This window comes from Populus trichocarpa, chromosome 12 (genome assembly GCF_000002775.5).
Source record: "Populus trichocarpa isolate Nisqually-1 chromosome 12, P.trichocarpa_v4.1, whole genome shotgun sequence".
NCBI classification, from domain to species: Eukaryota; Viridiplantae; Streptophyta; class Magnoliopsida; order Malpighiales; family Salicaceae; genus Populus; species Populus trichocarpa.
In genome coordinates, this window is record NC_037296.2 from 12,929,089 (window position 1) to 12,941,423 (window position 12,335).

Genomic DNA, 12,335 nt, shown 5'->3' on the forward strand with positions numbered 1-12,335 from the left:
AATCTTAAACACACTTAGTTGCCAGACCCAACCAACGTGGGTCTGACATGCTTGCCAGATTTAAGTGCTTGGCTTACCAGGTCTGCAAGCACCTGACATGGTTTATATATATAATTTTTAAGTTTTTTTTAAAAAAATAATGCATTATTTGTGTATATTTTTTCAAATAAATTTTTGGTTTATGTGTAGGTAGGTATGATTCATCTGTGGTTTTTTCTTAATTTTATATAGATTAATTTTTTTTCAATATTGATTTTTTTATAAGATTTTTCATATGTACAACCTTGCATTGTTTTTTTTTTAATTATTGTTCACTAAATTTTATGTGTATGTCAGTTTCTATTACAGATTTTATATGTTTTTATATTACAAATTTATTTTGATAGAATAATTTATTAAACAATACCAGGTAAATTACCCGTGTTGTGATATGAGATATCTTGATCTTCATTTTGCACCTGGTTTTCTCAATTTCATTTTTATTTATTGTTGATGAATTTTTTTTCTATTACTTTACACAGTGGTTGTTGAGTTTGAGTTGTTTAATTAGATGTGTGTATAAATTTTTTAATTTACATTTAGGAGTTTATATATATATATATGCAGAATCTGGTGGAAGAAACTATTTACTCAATGCTTGCTCAAGAAAATTTAAAAGTTTTAGGTGCTTTTAGGTTGTTTTTTTCTAAAGAAAAAAATTACCTTTTCAAACAAATATTTGAAGTATATACCATACTTATTTTATATCTTTTAATACTATTAGTTTTTTATTGCAACCTTAGTTTTTTTCTTTCAATTATCTTACAATAGTATTTCTAAACAACAATTTGTGATATTTATAAATGTAATATAAAAATAGTGATCCGTTTGTATTTTATTGAGTACAATGAGATTTCTATTTTCTTTCTAAAAAATCTAATTATTTTATTTTTATTATTTCAATCATGATAACATTATTATACATCTCGTCTTTCCTGAGGATAATAAATTGATTTAACTTTTTAAATCAATTAATGTAATTACAATTATTGTAAAATCTCTCAGAAAAAAAAATTGCGGGTAATTATAATAAAAGTCAATCAATTGTTTTTGTATTTTAAAAATATTTTTTAAAAAAATTAATATTTTTAAATTATTTTTAATATGTTTATATTATTAATATTTTTTTAAAATAAAAATATTATTTTAATATATTTTCAGATAAAAAATATTTTAAAAAGCATTATGCTACCGCTTTTAATCTAGCTTTGGATGATCACATTTCCACAAATTTTACTATTTTTCAATAAAAAAAACATTGAATATGCAATATTATCATTTAATCTTTCTATAAATCGCCAATAAGCAATCCAGATTTTCACCTTCCTCGTCCCCATAAATATAAATATTAATACCGTCCCTCCCTCCCTCCCTCTCGCGCTCGTCGACAAAACAAAGCAAACCCAAAACCGCACTGTACAAACACACAGAGAGACACAAAGAAAAAATGAGCACGCCTTCTCCGATCCTGAAAAGGCCAAAACTAGAGCAGCGAAACAACGACGACGATAATGAAGCGTCGCTAAATCAAAAATCGAACGAGAACAACGGCAGAGAAGAAGAAGAAGATAGCATAGAAGAGCAAAAGGTCGCTTTCATTGCTTTAATCGAACACCGCTCTCATGAAGTCCAACATCTTAAGCAACGCCTTTCTTATTATAAAACTCAGGTTCCTTCTTCTTCTTCTTCTTTAATTTTCAAATCTCTTCATTTCGTATTTTTTTCAATAAAATATTGTTTATTTTTGGTCTTTTTTTTATTGTTATAATTAAATTTTGGGTTTTTATCTGATTTTTCTAATTATCGATTGGAAGTTAACAGAATAAATCAATTCTCGAATATTAAGTAGGTTTTTGATTGTTTGATAGATTGATTGAAATAGAAAGAAAAATGCTGAAATTAGTGGTTTAATTAACAAAATTAAATCGGTGCTTGATTATTTGCTTGGAAAGGTGTGCAGCTTGTTGAAGCGGAGAAGAGGTTAGAGGATTCTCAGACGAAATTGGCTCGGTTAAGTGGAAGAAGCAATGCATCAGTGGCGAATAAACCTTCTGTGGAGAACGGTATCAAGAAAGTGAAGATGGAGAGGAAGTCGCCAAGTCCGGTTCGTTTGAATGAAGCTTCTTCTAGCAGTCAGCCTCAATCTAGAACTGAACTTGTGATTCCTGCTGTGAATCCGAAAGTTCCCCAAACAGTAAAATCGGTGGGCTCTGGTGCGAGGATTTCATGTGGTTCTAGTGCTCATCTGAGTTCTCTTGCTCCTTCTAATGGTGTTGTAAATGTGAAAGTAGAAAAACCTTATAGTGCTGCGAATGTGAAAGTGGAAAAATCCAATAGTGCAGTGAAAGTGAAGATGGAAAAGTGTCACAGAAGTTCTTCTGATGTTGAAGTTGTTGAAATTCAGGATCGAGGAAATAAAAGGAAGATTGGTACATACATACATACATACATTTTTATATATATATATTTTGCTATTGTGTATGTTTTTTGTTTATAATTGCATGCTTGGGGTTGCATTGTGCTTCATTTGGTATGTCATTACATGTTCACTTGTTTTTTTCCCTATCAAATTTCAGAACAGAAAGAACACAAGGAATTGATTCCGCTGGTGTCTAGGAGCTCTGCTCCATGCACAGTCCACTGCCATACAAGTAATCATATCTCTAGTCAGCACAAAAGAAAGTTGAGAAGTGTTGCTGTATGTCCGGTGAATGATCAGCTTTTTGTATCCAGGTGATTTGCCCGATTAATTTTGACATTGTAGTCATAGTTGTCACGAATGAATTTAAGTTCTTTTGACATGATCCTTGACTTGAGAATCTATTGTCTCTAAATTTCACTTATAAATGAATCACCTATCAAACTAAAGAAAATGAAATGAAATTTGACCACATGTGATTTTCTTAGCCTTTCACCATTAGGATGGTGGAGGTGGTTTAAAAAATATTTGTGCTATCACCTAGAGATGATAAGTTGTTGCTGTTTCCCATTTCTTTTTGACATTTTAGATTGTGGTTTTCCATATGAAGAACATCATCAACTTATTTCACTTAATCAAAATTCTTTGCTTTGGACAACTTTCATAACACATTAGCTCTTACAAATATGTAGAAGCATTAAGCATCATCAAATAGTGCTTGTTGGAAGGTTAGACTGATTTAGCCAATAGGTAGAAAGAAGATCATCTGAAGCGCACATGGGCCATGAAGAGATGGATATTTGGTACTCAAGTTCTTAGCGAGAGAGATTGAGTCATGAAGAGAAGAATACCATGTGGAGTGGCAGTAACAAAAAAAATGAAATGTACATAACCAGTATTCCTTATCCGAACAAGAAGGCTACAACAATGGCATTTACTTTATTACAATCACTTAAAACAACATCGTTCATAACTCATAAAGTGCACTTGCAAGTGGCTTCGAACATGGAGAATTTTTATTCCAGCTATAAGTTCTATGGTTTGAAGGAAGTAGGTGCATGACTATCGGTGGATTTATGAGGAGAAGTTCATCTCAATTTGATCTTGCATGTTTTTCTTGCTTAATGTTTTTCCAATTTATAATGTTTGTTAGGGAAATATGTAAAATGGCCATGTCGTAATAATTTTCTCTTATTCAATCATATAATCTATGAAATCTAACCTCTGTATAATGTTTTGAATACATACAGTGCTTTAGATGGAATGATCAACCTATGGCAACTACAAGCTAGAGGGTAAGCCTTAAAGTTTGTGTGCAATTGTGTACATTAGCTTTCATGAATAGCTGACAAATAGATCCAGCATGTGACGAGCATGCTTGCCATGCTGTTATGCATTTTTGTACATTTGATAGAGATACAGTATATGGTGAACCACAAACATGATGCCTATGCTAGGTTTAGAGTTGCAAAGAATGGTTGATGCTTTCGCATTGATATTTCAATTAGGCAGTCAGTTCCTTCAATTTATGATACTGTATGGAATATCCTCTGTGCACAAGTTAAGATTTTACATCTTAACAGGAATGTAGTTGCTAAATCCTGGACTTGTTTCAGTGTAAGGTTTATGTTATGGATTGATTAGGGTGTGGAAAGCTCTCCATAGATTCTAATTTAATCCAAGAGCAATTTGATAGAAACGGGTAGTTTGTAATGTCTGAAGAATTTCTTAGAACAAATGCTTTGTAGTTCGACCTCTTCCCACAAATATGAAGCTGAGAGTTGCATTTTCACTGAGAAATTGCTTGGCTTGTTTGTGGTTCCACGAGTAGTTGATGATGGATGCAGCAATATGATTCCCTTCCAGGCCTGTTTTCTTTGTGTTTTCCAGGGACTCTATTCAGAGTTGTATTATTTTCTCTTCTTCTTCTTCTTCTTCTTCTTTTTTTTTTGGGGGGGGGGCTCCTGTCAGTATACTGGGTGCTATTCACTGGTTAATGGAAACTATTATCATGTTTCCCAATATCAATTTGGCAAGTATTTTGATAAGGGTCGTCTCTCATGCATGCTTCATGTGTACTTCTCTTGATTTTTGTCAAATGACATTTTTTGCAAAGAAAGAAAAGTATCATGCCCACACTTGTGTCTATGAAAATTACCACCAACTTCAAATTCACAATCCTCCAGGCCTATGTTATTTAACTGCTTATTTTGTTTATAATATTAATAAATACTTCTGGAGAAGACCTCTGTTGACAGCAACTAGTGAGAGGATCGATAATTTTTTTTATTTGAGCAACCAGCTTCCTTCAAATCACAAGCATCCATTGCTGTTTTCTGGCAAAAAAACATTTGACATCTATTTGCTATTGCATTGACAAAGAACAGATTTAAAAACAATTTCAAGACTTCACTTCTTTCAGACACTGTCCCAGCCCTCGCACCATTTGCCTTGTCACGTTCCAGAGGATTTTGTTCTATATCCCACTACCACAAGCACATTTCTTTTTCAGCACTCACTATGTCACATTTCCAAGGCACATACACAAAGTAGATGCTGTAATAAATTTGTTACTGCAATAGATTGCAAGCATCAAGTTGTGACAAGATTAATATTACAAGCCAAAGGAAATACATTCATGTACCTTCCTGCCTTTAGATCCCCTACTATGACAAACATAGCAATCAGTAACTTACGGCAGCCTCCTATGAGACCTACTCGTTGGTTCTATAATCAGACTCGAGGTATGGAGAACAGGATTCTTGATAAAAAAAAAACTTGCTGAAGGTGGCATGATTTTTATACATAATTGGAGTTATTTATCTAAATGTGATGCTAAGCTCATTCGTGATGGTTACAATAGTGTCTTGGTTTTTTGTCTCTAGACCAGCCACCCCTTTTTCTCTCTTTCCATTTCTTTTGTTTTTCCAACTGTAAGGAGGGTTACGTAAAGGGGAAGGAACCAGTGGTTTTTCCATCATTATTAGAAAGAACTGTAGGTGCTATTGATTATGCAAGAAAGAGAATTCTCAGTTGCTTCCATTTGAGTTGGTTGAAGCATGAAACATTTTCACTGTTTAAAACATGCAGTTTCATCATTTAATCTTCAGCACTGTAATGTGAAGATTCTCATCTAGCATCTACTTTACCCCTTTTTAAATTGCAGGTCAGGTGCCTCTCTGCTTAGCACCACTGATAGTGTGTCTCCAGTGCAACGGCGATGGCCAGAAGATATAGCTTGGCACCCTCTGGGAAATAGCTTATTTTCTGCTTACACTGCAGATAGTGGGGATGCTCAGATATCAGTTCTGAATTTGAATAAAACACAAGGGGTATGGATCATGGTTGAAATATACTTTCTGAATAAATATGCTAGTGCCATTTAAATAGATGTCTCAATTACATATGTATAACATGGATTTGACAACAGTGGGGTTAGCATGCTCTGTACACACACCATCATGCTATATGAGCATGCACTTCTGTGTAAAATGTAGGGTTTTGGATAAATAATCTTAATTTTGTCTTTTGTGTTGGCAGAGAGCACGGGTAACTTTCTTGGAGGACAAACCTCATATTAAGGGTATTATTAACGGCATAGAGTTCATGCCTTGGGAAAATACCTGTTTTGTCACTGGTGGCAGTGATCATGGTGTTGTTCTTTGGAATGAGAAAGATGAAGAGAACTCATGGAAGCCAAAGGCATTGCACAGGAATATGCATTCTTCTGCAGTCATGGGGGTTGCTGGGATGCAGCAAAAGCAGATTGTACTGTCTGCTGGTGCAGACAAGAGAATTGTTGGGTTTGATGTGCAAGTTGGGAGAGCAGACTTTAAACATCAACTCGACAGCAGATGCATGAGTGTTCTGCCAAATCCATGTGACTTCAATCTATTCATGGTCCAAACAGGGTAAGAATTAGCATTCTTCCTCTCCTCTCTTTCTGACCTGAGTCCTTGTCAGCTCATTTGCCAATTAGTATTAATAATAATGTGCTTATTATGCTTGTAGAAATCTACTAAATTAACTAGGTGTGACATTGTTTCACACACTGTCATCTCTTCCATTGGGTTTCTAGATAAACTGCATTATATTTGAATTAATATTGTTTTTTTTGGACTTTGAAGCAAAAAAATTAATAAAAATAGCAATAAACGTATGTTGCAGCTATAGAGAACTATTGCAGTCACCTGGGAGGCATGTTCATAGAACTAAGTTTCATTTTTTTTTTCCATGTAATTCCATATTTTTTCTAACCTTCTTGAATCTTCTAATAGAAGATCTCATATTCAGGACTCTTGGGAAGCAACTTAGGTTGTTCGATATTAGATTGAGGCAAACGGAAATTCATTCCTTTGGGTTTAAACAAGAAAGTAGTGACTCTCAGTCAGCTCTGATCAATCAAGCTTGGTCTCCTGATGGTTTGTACCTCACATCTGGTTCGGTAGACCCTGTGATCCATGTCTTTGATATCAGGTACAATTACCACAAGCCATCCCAGTCCATAAAAGCTCATCAGAAACGAGTCTTTAAAGCAGTATGGCATTATTCCCTCCCGCTTCTGATTTCCATATCTTCTGATCTGCACATCGGACTGCACAAGATCATATAACCTTTGTAGCTGCGTTTCATGCATTTTGTGCAATTCCTTTTGTTGTTCATGTTGGCTGTGCTCCTCATTTTGCTTTGGGCGGAAGTTCCATGATTTGTTTTCAAGAGGAACAGCTTATCTTAGAGCATTTTTGGGTTGAGACGCAAGTTTGCCATTGAAATGTGAGAGAAAGATAGAGAACTCGAGGGGAACGAACCAATAGTTGCCAAATGGATAGATTTCAGCTGTGGGCCTTGATACATGTTCTAGGTGGCCACCATGATTTGAAACGAACAAGCCATTCACTCAAATCTTTTTCGCTCACTGCTGGAGGTAGCAACAGTCTCCACGCCCAATTTTCGATTTTCTAGTAATGTCCCGCGTCTGTCTGAGGTATCAAACTGGCCTCGTGAGATAAATTCAAGGAGATGCACACTAGAGGCATTATCCAAACTTGATTTTGTTCACTTGAAATTATTGGCATTAAATGCCATTCCTTTCATAAATCCAATGATCGTCTTATATCCTATAACGCTTGTTATAAATGTTAATAGTCAATACGATGCATGCTGATTCAAGAAGAATGCAAGAAGATATAAAGACAATATGCAGTCTATAGTTATGAACTTGGAAGCATGGTTTGAAAGTTCGCGATGTTGTCACTGCTCCGATCTTGCTGTTTTAAATCACGGCAGGGGATGTTTTGGTTCATCTTTGGTTCGAGCATTTTAGCCCACCCTAATCCTGCACTGTTTGCATCCCGGTATAACATCTTGAATTCGGTGGTGTTGGGGATTTACTCTTGGAAATTTTTTTAAAAATTTTTTTATTTTTATTTTTTTAGATTGTTTAATATTTTTTTAGTTTTATTTTTTATATATATTTTTATATTGTTTTAATGTGCTAGTGTTGAATTTTAAAAGATAAAAAAATAATATATTATTTTGATGTATTTTTTAAAAAACTATACTTTAAAAAACAACTTTTATTATATTCAATGTTGAACTCCTTGTCAATTTTCAAGTGGTGACCTATGTTTACATCTTGGAATCTTGATAAATGTTTCCTCATCATTGCCATGGTTCTTTTCTCGGGAAGATATTTGTGCATTTGCCAGCGAAACTCTATGCGGTGCAACGATGGACTTGAGCCCGTTGACCCGTCAATAAAACAGTAACAATTTTCTTGTTCAAGGATGAAGATTAAGCACCTGACCCCCCAAGACTTGACTTCCATATAGTGCGTCAAGCTTTATATTTTCGGTCTTCTTCCGTGTGGGAAACCTTGAACTTTGAAAATGGAATTTCGAGTTATACGGGCCAAGATGGGATGGCGTTCTAATCCTAGCATAGAGTGTTGAGATCATTCGACCAAGAGTGGCCATTAGATCGACGACCTAGGGTCTAGGACACGCTCGGCAAGTCCATCTGTTCCCACCACTATCCACCCTTTAGTGGTTGACCTCCTGGACCTGAACTTTGTGCTCGTTGACTCCATGACAAGTTTGGAACACCAAATCAGTTTTTAAAAATCCATTTCATTATCCTGATCTCCTTTTATTTGCCGTAATACAGTATTTCAATAATAGAACCCTACCTGGATGAATTTTCTATAAATTGTTATACCAGTAGCAAAAATTGGAGTATCTTTCTTGTGGGCCTGAATTGCTACTTTATTTACCGTAGGCAATGCTTCTGATTGGTGAGATGATGCTTCTTTATTTTTCTACACCAATTGTGGCACCGTGCAACATTATAGTTGGGTGGGCATGGAGTCTAGTTATCATGCCATGCTTTTAGGGGGTAATAGGAAGCAAGCCGCTGGTTTAGTTTGCCAAATAGCAAGGGACATGCATGGTTTTTGCCTTTAGTTTGCCATGTCTGTGTCCCTGCTTTTTCGTGTGGAGCAGGTTCTTTTCTGCCGGGGGCCCAATTCCTTTTCCTCCATAATGGTTTCGTGTAGCTAAAAATAAAATTATTGAATTCCAACGGGAATTTCTCGAGTTAAGATAAATAATAATAATTAAGAAAAACAATCAATTATTCCAGCTTGCACCACAAAAGCTTTTACACGAGGGGAAAAAAAGTCATACGCAAACCATATGTACTTCCCAATTTCTCCGAACTAGGCAGCAGCACCTTCTGAACTTGTTCTTTTTTTTTCCCCTTGCTATGGTCACCCGTTGGCAGCTATTCTGCGTTTGTTTGACTGCAGTTTCTGTGTTTGCGGTGCAAAAAATAAAATAAGATATTTGGTAATATATTAAACTGCGTGTTTTACTGTAGAACCTACTAAAACACGAGTTTGAAACGTAGTTTTTGAGAAGCAATATTTGCATGCTTTTGTAATTGAGTTTCGTGAAACTGTGTTTGTTTTTGCGTTTCAAAAGCGCTTTTAAAAAAAATATAACTGAATTTTTACATGCTTTTGTAACTGAGTAGAAAATGAAGATGTTTGAGGGTTCATTTAAAGCATTGACGAAACTGGACAGATTCATCTCCCTAACTTCTATAAGGGACTCGAGCCTATAAATGATAGAATTTGGGAAAGGTCATTTCATAGAAATTATAGCCAAGGATGTTAGCTTTCCAACGAGATTGACCCCGTCTAATTTGGAGTTCTAGAAATTCAAATATAGATAAAAATATGAGGAGAGGTTAGGCTATCATTTTTTTTGGCAATTTCAACAAGCTGCTAATACAGGTAATTTAGATGTGTTAGGGGTGAAATTGGGTTTCTCTCCCTTAGAAAATGTGTAATTTTGTGTTTTAACATTCAAAGAAAATAAGCTGTGTGTTTGAAATCGAGATTTGTAGTGTTAGTTATGATTAAAAAAAAAACAATGACCTTAAGTGATGCATTAGAAACACAAATGTGAATGAAGAAATTGTTGAAGAGAAGTCAATATTTGCTGATTTTATTGTTATTAAAAGAAATATAACTTAAATAGAAAATAATATGGTATAACTGTGAATACAGGAGGGACCACATGAGCTACGTAATAGCTGCAGGGGAGCACGAGCCGAGCTTCTGCAGCAGGTAGGTGTTCTACACCTATATTTTTTTTAAGTGTACATAATTATGAAAGCTTGTTTAATTTTTGAATTATATATATGAACTTGAATATTTTAGAGATAAGATTTGAACTCATAACTTCTTACTATTTATTGGTTATCAATATGAGATTTGGATTAAGAAAAAAAATTAAAATCAAATTTATCCTTGTTCAAGACACCAACACACAGGAAGGGTTAGTTGGGAGGGTTACCCATCATAGACTCTTGTTTGTTGAGCTGGCAAGGACAAATTATTCATATTCTATCACTGATAGACATCATTAGTGGCGTTTCTCAAAAGATATTATATTCTTTTTAATATTTTAAATACTTTTCATAAACTTGATTAAAAAGCTGTGAGATTATAACCCTGGGTCCATGAAAATGTTACTTTCTAATCTGAATTATGTCCCGGTGCTGGTGATTAAAATGATTGAAATAATTGGCTGATTTTTATGTGATGGACCCACTCGATTTTCAAAATACAGATGAACCAGGACATAAATTTAAAACATTTAAAATAAAATTTGATCGGAGATCAGGACTCATGGGTTTTACTTCCAGTCTTAGCCTTTGAACAATCCCTCTGCGAGCTTGCAGCCAGGTCCCTGGTCTTGTGAAAGTAATAGGAGACGGCGGACTTATTATATGAAAAATACAAGATGAGCAACTTTAAGAAAATTACACAATGAAAGGTTTTCTAAAGTAAATTGTGTTATAAATAAATAAATTGTTGCTGTACATCAAAACCCTAATTCTTGTAAAAAGATCCCACGCTTTTTCTCTCCATGATATATTTCAATCAATCATATTTATTATGCTCAAAGTCTTTATTAGTCCAGGAAAGAAATATTTCAAATGTTGAGAAGTGTAACTCAACTAATCAGGTTCTAAATTTGCTTTTTAGATATCACCAGTTTGAGTTCCATAAATCTCAGGCCAACTGGAAACTTATATTATCGTTAATTTCAGGACCCGTGAGATTAGTCAAAGTACGTGCAAGCTGGTTCAGATACCCACATTAATAATAATAATAATAAAAATATTTCAAGGCATTAAATTGAAATTTAATTTCCAGTTTAGATTATGCTATAAAAAAAATAAAGTGTAAAGTCCAAGCATATCGGTTTGAAAACCAAAAGATTAGAAGCGAAATCATGTAACAATTATTTTTATTAAAATAATATTATTCTAGTTAAAAATAATTCTTAATATTAACTTGACTTAATTTTAACATGGTTAGAGAGTTAGCCAAAATTTACTTACTTTAATTTATTTTTAAGTTTAATATAAAAGTCGATCCGAGTTAATACTTTATTGGTGAGTCATATACGTGGGAAATTACTTGGAGTTAACAAGGCAATTGCCTTCCAAGTTTCGAGTCATTTCTGGAATTTCAAATTCAATGATGCCTTCCATTCAAATGGTTAAATTTCTCAGCAACTACAGCCCCAGACACCATCTTTAACTTTCCTAATATTATTTTTCAAATTCAATCTTGAACCCGTAAAACCAACCACTTTTCAAACTAAATTTTGAACGGTGTATGTCAACTGGTTAGGTTTTGAATTTACTTTTTAAAGCTCACCAGTTCGAGTCCTACAAATCTCAGGGCCACTGGAGGCTTACATGATCGTTAACTTCAGAAGCTGTGGGATTAATCGAGGTACATGCAAGTTAGCCCAAACACCCACATTAATAATTAAAAATAAAAAACAATTTTTCAAACTATATACTGCACCAGTCACATACCGACAAAGCCCAGACTTGATGGCATCAAAGTAAATTGACATCGGGGGCGTTTGTTTCCCGGAAAGTGGTTTCTGAGAAACTATTTTCCAAACTTTCCTGTGTTTATTTGCCATTAGAAAAGTTGGTCAACGGAACACACTTTCTAGTCAAAGGAAAATTTGGCTTGGTTTCCAGAAAAATGTTTTTCTTTTATTTTGGGTGGAAAACATTTTCCGGAAGTTGTGAAAAATTTAGAAATGTCATATTATTTGCTGATTATATCAAATTTGATCCTCAAACTTTTGATTGCTATATATATATATATATATATATTTTTAATATTTTTTTTTTCAATTTCATCCCTTAGAATTTAATTTTTATATTAACTTTGGTCCTCATTTTTATTTTGCTTTTCCCTTATCATTTTTTAATTGAAATTTTTTATCTATCAAATTTGGTCCTCATTCTTTTGATTGTTACTTATTTTATTTGAAATAAT

General features: G+C 34.1%; 1 protein-coding gene across 3 annotated transcripts; it reads left to right on the top strand.

The window, feature by feature from the left end:
• The first annotated feature begins 1,383 nt into the window (after nt 1–1,383).
• LOC7484887 (uncharacterized) lies at nt 1,384–7,581 on the top strand. Of its 3 annotated transcripts, none has more exons than XM_024582793.2 (7): nt 1,384–1,708; nt 2,000–2,468; nt 2,616–2,772; nt 3,709–3,753; nt 5,625–5,790; nt 5,999–6,369; nt 6,736–7,581. In XM_024582793.2, the coding sequence occupies exons 1-7, from the start codon at nt 1,487–1,489 to the stop codon at nt 6,770–6,772; spliced, it is 1,467 nt and encodes a 488-aa protein (XP_024438561.1). In that variant the 5' UTR covers nt 1,384–1,486; the 3' UTR covers nt 6,773–7,581. The 3 variants fall into 3 exon arrangements, with proteins under 3 accessions (XP_024438561.1, XP_024438562.1, XP_024438560.1); XM_024582794.2 differs by having other exon boundaries at nt 6,739–7,581; XM_024582792.2 differs by having other exon boundaries at nt 6,752–7,581.
• The last annotated feature ends 4,754 nt before the right edge of the window (nt 7,582–12,335 follow it).

What these genes read in the sequence shown, in the direction of transcription:
- LOC7484887 (XM_024582792.2), top strand. Translation starts at nt 1,487, where the DNA reads ATGAGCACGCCTTCTCCGATCCTGAAAAGGCCAAAACTAGAGCAGCGA. An exon ending in TTTCTTATTATAAAACTCAG is followed by an intron (nt 1,709 to 1,999) that starts GTTCCTTCTTCT and finishes AAAGGTGTGCAG; the next exon opens with CTTGTTGAAGCGGAGAAGAG. An exon ending in GATCAGCTTTTTGTATCCAG is followed by an intron (nt 2,773 to 3,708) that starts GTGATTTGCCCG and finishes GAATACATACAG; the next exon opens with TGCTTTAGATGGAATGATCA.